This window comes from Lycium barbarum, chromosome 7 (genome assembly GCF_019175385.1).
Source record: "Lycium barbarum isolate Lr01 chromosome 7, ASM1917538v2, whole genome shotgun sequence".
In the NCBI taxonomy this organism is placed as follows: domain Eukaryota; kingdom Viridiplantae; phylum Streptophyta; class Magnoliopsida; order Solanales; family Solanaceae; genus Lycium; species Lycium barbarum.
Window position 1 is genome coordinate 130,010,764 of NC_083343.1, and position 12,133 is coordinate 130,022,896.

The 12,133-nt window shown below is 34.2% G+C and overlaps 1 protein-coding gene and 1 long non-coding RNA gene across 2 annotated transcripts; both read right to left on the minus strand.

Moving 5' to 3' along the window:
• Nucleotides 1-521: 521 nt before the first annotated feature.
• On the minus strand, nucleotides 522-2,400 carry LOC132602650 (uncharacterized). The gene is made up of 2 exons (XR_009567854.1): nucleotides 2,119-2,400; nucleotides 522-1,315 (listed from the first exon to the last, which is right to left on the minus strand). It is a non-coding gene; the product is annotated as an uncharacterized LOC132602650 (long non-coding RNA).
• A 5,559-nt stretch (nucleotides 2,401-7,959) lies between these two features.
• On the minus strand, nucleotides 7,960-12,121 carry LOC132601955 (uncharacterized). The gene is made up of 5 exons (XM_060315002.1): nucleotides 11,673-12,121; nucleotides 10,391-10,492; nucleotides 9,265-9,552; nucleotides 8,713-9,041; nucleotides 7,960-8,619 (listed from the first exon to the last, which is right to left on the minus strand). The coding sequence occupies exons 1-5, from the start codon at nucleotides 11,755-11,757 to the stop codon at nucleotides 7,960-7,962; spliced, it is 1,464 nt and encodes a 487-aa protein (XP_060170985.1). The 5' UTR covers nucleotides 11,758-12,121.
• Nucleotides 12,122-12,133: the final 12 nt, after the last annotated feature.

Consider the following 12,133-nt stretch of genomic DNA (forward strand, 5'->3'; position numbering starts at 1 on the left):
CAATTCCACAGGGAACAATATAGTAGGCGATTTAAACAACTAAGGAATTATCACTAACTACGCTAAACCAAACACTTTTTCAATATTTGGTTTTTGTTTTAACAACTAACAAAGATAAAACTAACTAGAAAGCGGGTAAAATAATCAATGACCACAAATATGGATACAAAGGATATTACGCTCAAATAACGATCCAATGTATTTCACGATTTTATAACTAAGAGTGAGTTTATGCTAATTAGATAATGATCTCTAAAATCTCATCAAAAGTCTCTCGACCAAATCAATGAATTTCACTCTAAGGCTTTCTCAAGCCTTAGAGTGTGACGTTAAGCACAATCAATATAATCTCAAGTAACTTTTTTTTCGCTAGCTCAAGTTATTAGATGCGTTTTAAAGTCCCAAATTCTTGTTAATTAATCTTTCTCAACCTCAATCTTCCTCTCTCGAGCTCAAATCAAAGTAAATGAGCGGGTCTAAGATTAGCTAAACCTTTAAGAAACATTAAAGAACAAGATTAATTAAAACAACATTAATTCACTTCATTAGTAATAAAAATTATTCAATACATAAGCAAAACAAGAGTTTCGTCCAAACTTTAATCATAGAATATTTCCATAAACAAAATTCAAGTGAAGAAAATAAATACTACATACTTAGATATTCATTACAAAGCAAGAAATTAAAGAAATAAAGTAAAGGTTCAAAAAAGTGCTCAACCAAATCTTTAGCTTCAAAGTGTGGTGTAAAGTTCTACCTCCGAAACTTGTGTAAAAATGATTAAAGATGAAAATATTTTGTCCCAAACTTCACTTTTATTCACAACTCTTTATTATTCCTTCCTCTTTTTTTTTCTTTTTCTTTTTCAAAATAGCAAGGAAGTTTCCATTTTTTTTTTTTTTCTATTCTACTACTTTTTTTTTCACCTTTTCACTTTTAAAACTCCCACATCACAACTTTTTGGACCATCCCCACAAACTTAGACTTTTACCAAACTATCATATATCATAACATATCACACCCCAACACAAAATATTCATCAAAATACAGCCTCCCTCAACTTAAAATGTTGCCTTGTTCCTAATGCAACTAAAAAAAAAAAAAAAAAGAAAATCAAAGTTAGAGTAACTCCCTGTTAACTATGGTAGCATCAAAGACCTCGTCCTCCGTGACTTGATCCATTCCTCGTCGAATCTTCAAGAATGTTGAGTTTCAACACTTCAAGCAGCTTGCATAATAATAATCACTTCCAAAGTTCAAGGTATAGTTAACAATTTTAGTGAAGCATAGCATTCAAACACATCTTCAAAACTCACTGCACCAAAGTTTAATGCCACCAGATAAATGAATCTTCACCAAGCCACACCCTTATTTCAATTTAAGTAGCCAATTCATGTAGTAAAATTCATTGCAGATGCCCAAAACACAAAATTATTAAGTGCTGCAATTCTTTCAAGCCAAATACGTAGCCTAGACTTCAATATTACACCATTTAAACCAAAAGTCCAATATAACTCAGTTAAGCAGTGAGAAGAAAAAATCATTCTCAAGACTCATTAACAATTCAATGCCGAAAGATCATGAATTTCAATAGTTGTAATGAACAGCTGAGCAATATGAGCAAAACACCTTAAAACCAGCCTGAACTACCTCACACACACTTCTACACATCTCCTTATGTCGCTCGGTTACTCAGACTTCACCGGCGGATAAAAATGCCTCTCAAACAATTTATCAAACAGTTTGTGTGCAACATTTTAAACAAGCTTTTTGAGACAGTGGGTCAATGAAATTACCCTCCCATTTAATCACATCCCAATCAATCAACAATAGCAGATTTCAAGGATTTGTGCTCTCAAATACATAAAGAAACTAAAAAGAGAACAAAAATCTGCCGGTGAAGTGAAATAATGCAAAAGAACTCACAAAAATCTCAAACTCAAGTGAAATATGTATCCAAAGCCCTATTGAAACAAATGAACTCAAAGAAAATCACTCATACCCTAAAGAGACTATTTAGTGAACTTAAGAGCCAAACATTGAGTCCAAAATTCATAACAAGAATCATCACTTCAATCATTTTTTCTTTTCCAAAAAAAAGATAGACAAGAGCTTTACCAGGACACTGGTACCAGCGTGCGTGGTGTTGAGCAGTAGGCGAGAGAGTGCTTGTGAAAATAGAAAAAATAGGCGAGGTGTGCTGGTGTTTTAAACAGGGATCCTTTTAAACGGAAGGGAAAATAAAAGAGCACAAGTTGTGGCTTTGTTTTTAAAAGAAAATGGGGCAGGTTCACTGGACCCAAAATTAAGAACATAGTTCTATGCATTTTACTTTTGCATTTAGTAGCTATCCTAGCACCCCAACTCTTACCCGCATTTAATGTCGTGGCACGACGTATGTCAACTTTATCACTTCTCTCTCCACTTGGAGGAGATGAGTCTTGGCCCCAACTTTAAATTAAGATTAAGATGACGCTCATAGGGCGATGGTGCCAACTCTTGGGTACCGCATTTTACACTTTTTGGCCTTTAAGTGAGAAATGTCATTTTGTCTTCTTGACATAGCAAACTTCTAAATGAAAACGCTTTCTTCTTCATTTTCAAAATTCTCCATAGGCTCGGTTAGTTCAACTTCCATATTATCAACCAAGCACAATGTTGAAAAATAGTTGGAATGTGGTCCAATGCGCTTCAATTTCAAATTCACTCCATTTTTGACATTCTCACTCAAAAATGAACTAGAGTCTTCAAAAACCATTTCATGAACTTTTGTATGCAACTCTAATATTATTTCTTCAATCTCGGCATCATGCATTATTTTTGGGTTGTCGGTTGACAATTCACCATTAGCGCATGAAAATCAATCTTGACCTCTTCTTTATTGAAAACCAACTCCAAACTACTATCCATGACCCTTTGATATTGAGCATTACATGCCTCAATTTTTGCAATTAATTTGACCTCCAATTCCCGAATAGCAGTTTCAAGTCGCTCCACTTCTTGACTTTGCTCAACATGAATTTTTAGAAATTCTTTCATCATCCATGAAATGCCTTCACGGTGATCCCCATAGACTCCAAGTTGTTGAGCTTGATTCATAAGCCAATCTTGGCTCACAATTTTCGCTTTGTCAAGTTCTTCATCATGGTGAGAGTCGCTCAAAGCTTGTAAAAATGCACCCATTGAGAAATCCATGTTCTCGACACTTTCTTGACTACTTTCAACATCCTCAAGTTGGTGAGCATTACGAGCCTTAGCCAATAATTTCATTTGATCGTCCAAGGTGTGAATAGCTTTGTCATTGTGATTAATTGCTTGCCTCAAGTCATTAAGTGTTTGCCTCAAGTCCTCGAGTGCTAAGTTCAACTTTTCTTCTTTTTCAAGAATGGTCTCTAACATGAGCATTATCCTCTCATTTTGAGCATTTGAGACTTCTTCCACTTCCATATCCCTATTATCATCAAAATCAAAAGTAGAATCACCATAGTGGGAGTTCGGGGAAGGGAAGGACAAATAAGCACAATTATCCCAATGACCATTTTGAACACCACACTTATCACAAATATTCCACTCATAGGTTTGGGATTGTGCGCACAATCCGCCCCCAGGAGAATTCAAATAATTTTGTCATGAGTGTGGTCCTCCACAATAAGGACAAAGATCATCAAAAGTATGAACAAGTACCATCCGACCAATTTTCATAATATACCGTTATAAAGGTGTTTCAAAGGGCCACAAATTTCATGTTTTAAGCTTTCTCAAATGCTCAATGGATTTTCACAAAATTGAACTGGAAGGCAGATGTATAAAAAATTTAGCCAATTCTATAGATTTTAAGCGCCTTACTATTAGCCATCTTGAGATGATCATATCTCCTTGCTCCGATCTCTGATTAACATGGTCCTTATATCGTTAGAAAGGTATTTCTACGTACTACAACTTTCATTAAGGTACTTTCCCAATTTCCCAACTAATCATGAAATTATGGCTGCCTGAAATAGGTCTATCAATCATTTTCACAAAACGTTCAAACCTTCAGTTTTTCCACTAAAACCCTAACGATACGAGTCTAACCTTAGTTCTAAGATACCTTGATCATTTCTGATAATACTAACTGACGATTATATTTTTGGTTTTAGACATTTCAAAGTTCTGAGAACTTCAAAAAAGAAGGTTGAAAGAATTCATGGCGATTATGCTTTATTTCATTTATATACAATTTTTATATTTTGATATATGACTAATAAGACTTTAAATACTTTAATTTAAGTTTCTTTTAATATTCTAGATCTCCTTGAATCTTTCTGAATTACATAAAAGTTAAAAAGCTTCCTAGATATAGTAGTATAATTAACTATACATTACTTAGAGGTACCCGCTAAATAAACAAAATTAATAAACTAACATATCAATGAACCCAAGCGTATGTTATTTATGAGCATTACCTTTTTCATAAAAATAAAAGAGAGGTATAGACTATCGTATCTAAATACGTTATTAGCTTATTGAATTTTCAGCATTCATTAATGACTTTTATAATTGTGCAAAGCGCAAGCAACTTTACTAGTTTTAGATAAAGAAGGGGTGTGCCATAAGCATTCATATCATTAGCAATTACAATTACCCTTCCGGGGCATTTTTGTAGTCTTAGAGTCTAATTTTTTTTTTGGCAGTCTTAGAGTCTAATTTTTCTTTTTTTAGTCTAATCTTTGATATTTTAACTTTTATGTCATTTTTAGTAGGCTTGTCTGTGCAATGAAAAAAGGACGAAAAATATCCTCTATTTTTAGAGTACAAGTTTTATGTTTCGAAGAAAGAAAACTACAAAAATAGGTTAATCTAGCTTTTTTAGTTAATTATTTTTTTGGATTTTCCCTTAGTCTAATAATTTAACTTTTGTTTAGTTTTAGTTAAAAAGTAGTTGACTAATATATTTCTCTTGGTATTTTTATATATCCTTTTAATGGAAAAAAAAAGAACTAATGATAGCCCACCACATGGCACATTTCAATCCCAATTCATTTCAAAAGCATATTTCATTTTGAAGATAAGAATATCTAATTTTTGCAAGGGCTTTTTGGGAAAGGTAACCAAAAATAGAAACAATATATATAGAAAGAGACCTACACTCATCCTGGACATAATCAGCCGTATCACAAAAATAGGACTTAGAGACCTAATTCCATAGCACCCCCTAACGAGCCTAATGGACCTGGTAGCAACCGCAATGCACTGAAGCAAAAAGAATTTCCTCTCACTTTCTTCACCCACCAGCCACCATTGAACATCATGTTAGGTTTTTAGGTTTTCCCTTCGTATGTGGAATTGAATTAATAAAATCCAATCCAATTAGGTTTTTGGATTTTTCCTTCCTATGCGAAATTGAATTAATAAAACCCAATCCAATTTGAATCAGACCAATTTTGCCCAAAGTTTCCTCTCTCTATATAGGATCAATTTAGGTCTTATTTTGACAACACAAGAGTGAATTCATAGTAGCCATATAGAGAGAAAAACGTGAGAGAAAAAACAGATTTTCGTCCAGAAATTTTCTGCTACAGCAGTTCACTTTAAGCTGCGTTTATCGATTCGTTAGCCGTTGGATCGTGCTGAAATTTGAACTGGGGGTTCTAACCATCTGTTTATTCGATTTCAACGGTGCAGATCGGATATTGTGGTCTATAGTTTCAGTTTTCGAGTACGAACAGTAACTTAGTTTTGGGGGTGATTTCTCTCATTTCTTCGCTAGTTTTGATGATATCTTTTATGTATTGTTGCTCCGTGCTTGACATTGTTGTTGTAATCATTTGGAGAACATTTTTGTAACTCTTGTTCTTTATAGTAAAGCTTTTGTGGGCCGGAGGTCCCGTGGATGTTTCCTCTTCACATTGAAGGAGTTTTACCACATAAATTTGGTGTCTCTTCCATTCGATTTATTTTTGCTTTCTTTGCTATTTTATTGTTGGTATAGCTGCTACCTAGATTTCCATTTGTGCTAGTGTTTATTGTCTTCTCTTAGTTCAAATAGTGTGGGAAGTTTCGACTTAGGTATTTCTTCCGCTGTTATCTCATCGTGCAATTTGATTATTGCTTGTTTCTTCTGAACACATCAAACAAAAATCAGCTTTGTTCTTCACTAAAAACCACCATGGATAGACACTACACACAATAACACACCTAGCTATCAGCAGCCGCAACACCGAACGCCCAAAAAATCGGCTAGCTACACAAAGGAGAAGACCTCATCTTCCCATAACAGTTAGAAATCATTGCATGAATTAAGCATCGCATATACACACTTAAACACTGACAGTAGCTAAAGAAACCAGCCCCCAAAACCACCAGTTAACCCCCATTTCTCTTTAAAGTTTTAGTTGGTGTCGAGGTCGTTTGGTTGAAGCTCGGGTCGCGGTCACTGTTGTACGTGAGCAATGGAGTTTTCTTTGATCTTGGTGTATTGAAATAAATTTTCAGCAATAAAGGTCCAATCTTTTCTTCACTTATCTGCTGTAATGCTTTATTTCATGGCTTAATCCACTTTTCTTGAATGCTTTTGTTAGTTTCAGTTTAGGTTACTCTTTTTGCGTAAATGAATTGGCTTTAGTTGATTTAATATGGATTACATTAAGTTTCAATTATGTATTCATGCTAAGTAGAGTTTAAAATTGTTAGCTTTAGGCAAATGTCCAAGAGAATGGTAAGTACTTATTTTGATATGAAGTTTGGATCTTTATAAAGTTAGCATAGACCTATATACAGTCATGTTACTTTTGAGCTTTTGTTTAAAATATTTATTGCCATTTAAGATTTCAATCCTGTAGTTGGGTTAAAAAATCTATTATGTGCAAGGCACAAGTATGATGTGAAAGACAAAAATTGTGTGAGCTCTCCTTTTATATTGATACCAGCCAAAGCTTTTGATTTTTATCTTATTTTTCCCAGTGTTTTCACTGATTGTGTTCCTAATATATGCAAAAGATTGAACTTTCTTTTTATGTTTGGAAAATTAAATGGGGTTCTAGATTTGACAATAAATATAGAATCAAAAACAAAATTAGAAAAAGTGAAGTTTCAGGTAATCCAAGAGTTTATAATGTCTCTCTAGAATTTTGCTTCATCGTTGTCATGCTCACTATATGAGATTAACAATCATGTTTTTTTTTTTCTTTATGTAATTTTAATCTAAAAGTACTTAAAACTCAAAAGTAATTTTAATTATCCACTGTATTTATTTTTATTGTTAAAGGGAAAACTCATTAAAACTTAGAGAAATTTTATCATGGGCGAGGCACACTTACTGGGGCAGACATTAGTTGTGTGAAATTCCTCTCAAAATTTGCCATGTAAATATACATTCTATCACTCTAATATACATTCTATCACTCTTCTCCGCCACTCTTGGAGTGTCTTAAATATACATTCTATCACTCTAATTTTCAAAATAAAAATAAAAATTAGTATATATTTTCAAAAAAATCACTCTTTAAATGGATAAGTTATTCTCCAAATTAAATAGAGCTTGAGCGAGGTATGCCTGGGAGTAATCTTTTTATTTGGATTTGAGTCATATTTGGATAAAAGATGATCCTTGTAAAGCTAAGCATTTTTATTTTTCAATAGGATACTACCTTTTTCGTGCTATTTAGATAAGATAAGTTCCCTAAGAATCCCTTAAGTTCACATGAATTAAGCTAAGGGATCAAACAACCTTTAGCACCCTACTTAACTAGCTTTATTCCGGAAAACAAGGTGTATGAAATCACATGCAACTCTTACAAAAGTGTAAGTTTATTCAGGATACGTAGAAAATTAATTACTCCCACCTCGCCTCCTCTCAATGAAGGCAAATCTTTCTTGGAATTCATCATCTTTTGACACAAAACAACCCGGTCTTATTTGGAATCTTAATTAGGAAACCGTGCAACGCTTTGCTCTTGTCATAATCTCTACCTGTTTCAATCATGCTTTATCTTTATCTACTTTCTTCTCATCTGAGCTACTTGCAACCGAGGAATCGGTACGAAACTCCTTATAGCTACGAAGTGGTAGCTCTTGGTATGAACTCATGAGATCAACAAAGAGAGGGAATTGATTAAATGCAAAAAACACCACAGGTATGCATGTCGCCCCGTATATTAGAAATGCCACTTTCTTGAATTTATCCTGGAGGACAAAGAAATGTGCAGCACAGAATGAGACCAAGATAGCAGCTATTGATGCAAAAAGCGAAGTTAATCCAATGTGCAACTTTCTTGGCAAGTCTTTCTCGAAATCATTGTATCGGCATCGAGATGTGAGGATAGCTAAGAAAAACACCAGGGCCGTGACAGAGAAGCAAAGAGAAACAAGTGACGATATAGAAAACAGGTCAAAAGCAAGTTGATTTTGCAAGTGTGGATGTCCAAACTCATCGGATCCACCTGGGATCGTGGCAGCTGTAGCAAATGCAACTGTAGCAATCAGTGCGGCAATGAGAGAGCATGAATTGGCGGTTTGGATGATCCATTCAGTGCCATCTTTGAGTAAATGTAAATGCGTCTCTCTGAAGATCATTCTTGGTGTCTTACCATTTTTGTTATGGGGAACATATGATTGTTTGGGCATAGAGTGCTTGACATACTGCATTATGACAAGAAAATTCTTTATACGTTAGTGTATTTAAGTTAATTCTTTGTGGTATGAAGAGATGGTTGGTTGTTAAAGATCTCTTACCTTGTACCACTTCCTTTCGCCTTGCAACTGTAGAGCACTACCAGGGATGCGCCACACCTCGAACTTCTGAGACATTGCAGCTAAGTGCACTGCATTGTTTCCATGTTTATCCACCTGATAATAAACGTACGGTGGATAATTTTCTCGTATTAACCAATTATAGACGTCTGTTTGCCTATGCTCTGCAGCCAAAAGCAGGACATTCTTCTTGTCAGAGTCCATATCTTGAATGGCTACTGGGGACTTATTGAGGATCCTCTTTACCATCTCTACAATTCCCATCTTTGATGCCACTAATAGGGGTGTCTCCTTGGTCGTCTTGGGCAACTCTGTATTTAGAACTATAGTTATTCTAGTTGCTTTTAGCGAACGTATAGCTTCTGATTCACTTATAACTGGTGTAAAAAGAAGAAAATTGATCCTAGTTTGGAATATTAGAACAAATTTTCAGCATTTTGACGTGATAGATCTTGACATATTGTAATTGAAATTTGAAAAGTCTTGATGACACGGACCACACACGTATGACCAGGAAGAAAAAAGATTCTTTACCGGACTTGTGATCATCTTTCTTTTTCTCGTCTGTGCTTGAAGTTAGTGATTGCTTGGTCGGTGCAATCTTACTCTGGTTTTCGTCCTTTTTATCATCATCCTCAACTATTTGGGGAGGTTCTGTAGGAGGTGCAACGTCTTGACTATGGTGGTCCCTATCTTCTGGCTTTTCCCCAGTATATGCATAGACTTTGTAACGCTCTTCTTTCTCAATCATCAACTTCATAATTTGAACTGCCCATGCACGTTGCCTTTTCCTTTCCTCGAATTTTTTTATCCTATGGAGTCCTGCATGCAACAAGATTTGAGACCCAATGTCATGCTGTGGAAAGAAGGAAAAAACAAAAAAGAAGAGGAATATTAAGTTTCAGGAATTAGTTTAAGTTTAAAATGTGAAAAAGATGGGATTGTTGTAGTATCATATAGGCCTTGAATTTGTACCTCTTTTCTTACTTTGACGTAGAATTTTATGTTCTACTCTACAACTGTAATTGTTTGTTTCGGAAGGAAGAGAAATTTTAAAATTTTCCCTTCTCTTGTTTGGACTTAAAAATGAAAAAGGAAACAAATTTGAATAGAGGAAGACATCTTTCTATTGCACCCACAAGTTTTTGGTCCTTTCCCACTTTCTCTCCATTGATTTCTCTCCAATTTTCTTCCCGTTCTGATGTTCTAAACAACAATCAATGGGTAAAGAAGTACTTACAATGTAATTATTAATTCCTAGTTTAATTTCCAAACAAGGGGTGAAGCAGAAAATATATCAGGAAGGGATGAGAATTACATTCTTCGAAAGAATCGTAAGTCTGATTGTTGCACTCAACAACAACAACAAACTTAGTGAAATCCCACAAAATGAGGTCTGGGGAGGGTAGAGTGTATGCAAACCTAGAGTGTACGCAAACCTTACCCCTACCTTGGGAGGTAGAGAAGTTGTTTGCGGTAGACCCTCGACACAAGGACAAGCAATTCAAAGTAGTACAAAACAGAAATTATGAAAGCGAATAAGTCATAGCAAAATACTATAAAAGCATGATATATAGCAGACTGAAAAAAGTAGCAGTAACAATTGTTGCACTCAATAGTTAAGATGATAAAAGAAAAATGCTTTAAGAATAATTCTTACCAATAGCCAATACAATTAGCACAATCTTCATTAGGCATTTGAGAAACTCGATAAAGATCGTGTAATTGGCTGGAAACCACTTGTCATTTCTCTTCTCTTCAGCTGAAATTCCAGAGATTAGTTGTTAGCAGAAATATATCGGAGAATTTCGTGCATTTTTTTTTAATCAATGTTCATCACATAGAAAATGTTCGCTTAACTTGGAAACAAAGAGCTCAATCCTTTGATTTCGATGGAAAATCAGTAATATATTTGGTGTCTTTTGGCTAATATTTTATAGAGAGAGAAAAATCTTATAGAGATTGTAGAAAAAAGGTTCAACTTGGTTAGAAATAACATCCAAAAGTATGGTAAAATCTATATTTACATTTTTAGTTCTCTAATTAGTAAATCTTAATACATTAGTGAAATCTTATTTACCTGAATAAAAAGAAAGTAAGTCTTAACAAACATGACGAGAAGTTGATGTTTGAATTTACTGCTATAAGAAATTTGTATTTAATAGCACAAAAGTAACTTTACATGATCTGCAGATTCTTCATTACCAGATTTCTTTTTTTGTCCGTGACTGTAGGAGTGTTCATGGTTCGGTTTGGTCGGTTATTGATTAAAACCATAACTAAATCAATTTAGTCGGTTTTTAAATGTCTAAAATCATAACCAAACCAAATAAAATAATAACCACCGGTTTGGTTATCGTCGGTTTGGTTCGGTTTGGTTTGGTTGGATTTTTCGGTTTATGACTAGCAGCCATGAGACTTATCACTAAAACATTAAAAAGTTGAAAAAGACTTGTCTTTTTTTTTTGTTCAAACGATATCTTTTATTTATAGTTTAAGGTGGAACATACATCATAAAAACATTTTCACTATTAGTGATAGTGTCATACTCAAGTTACCCAAAGTTACTAAACTATTACATATAAAGCTAAAAACTAACTAAGTATTTTTGTCATCTTAATATACATACCTGGCAATAAAGTAGATCATATGAGCTTTTAGTTGTTGTTACAAACATACATATTAATTAAACATAAAGACTACCTAAAATTAAAATTAAAATATATGAAATAAAAAAAACTTTGTGTAATGATCCCAAACTTTGGGGCAGTACTTGCATTTTGCCCTCAATTCTCCCATTTTATTAAAAAAACTTTCTATAATGATCCCAAACTTCAGATGTTTTTCTATCATTATCCCTAAGGCTAGAGTCTTGACTACAAGGAGTTGTTCTTTTATGCTTTTTAGGAGGATTATCCACGGAAGAAGTATTAGGACATTACCATGTGTTTGAGTTGCAGCAAATGCTGATGTTACTGAAGTATCTTTTATAGGAACCTCCAAATCTACAATCTCTGTCCTTTTCATATGAAAAATGTTAGAAGTTTAGGACCCATTCAGACAAGAAAAAAAGAAAGGTATAAATTCGAAAAAAAAAAAACCTAAAATCAAATGGCTGACAAAGAAAGGCTAAAAATTTAAGTTAAAGACATTAGACTCTAACGTGAGCTTCTGTTAGTAGGTTTACACTTAACACTTAAAGAGTTAAAAGACTTAAAGACATGGGCTTGGACATATTCTTAAAACGGAAAAGGGCCAAAATTACCCCTGAACTTTGAAAAATAGTTCATCCATACCCTTCGTTATATTTTAGGGCCAATTATACCCTTACAGTTATACTATGGGGTCAATTATACCCTTCTGTCTAACTGTTGCCACGTGGCATCATCCCAGCCCTTCAAAA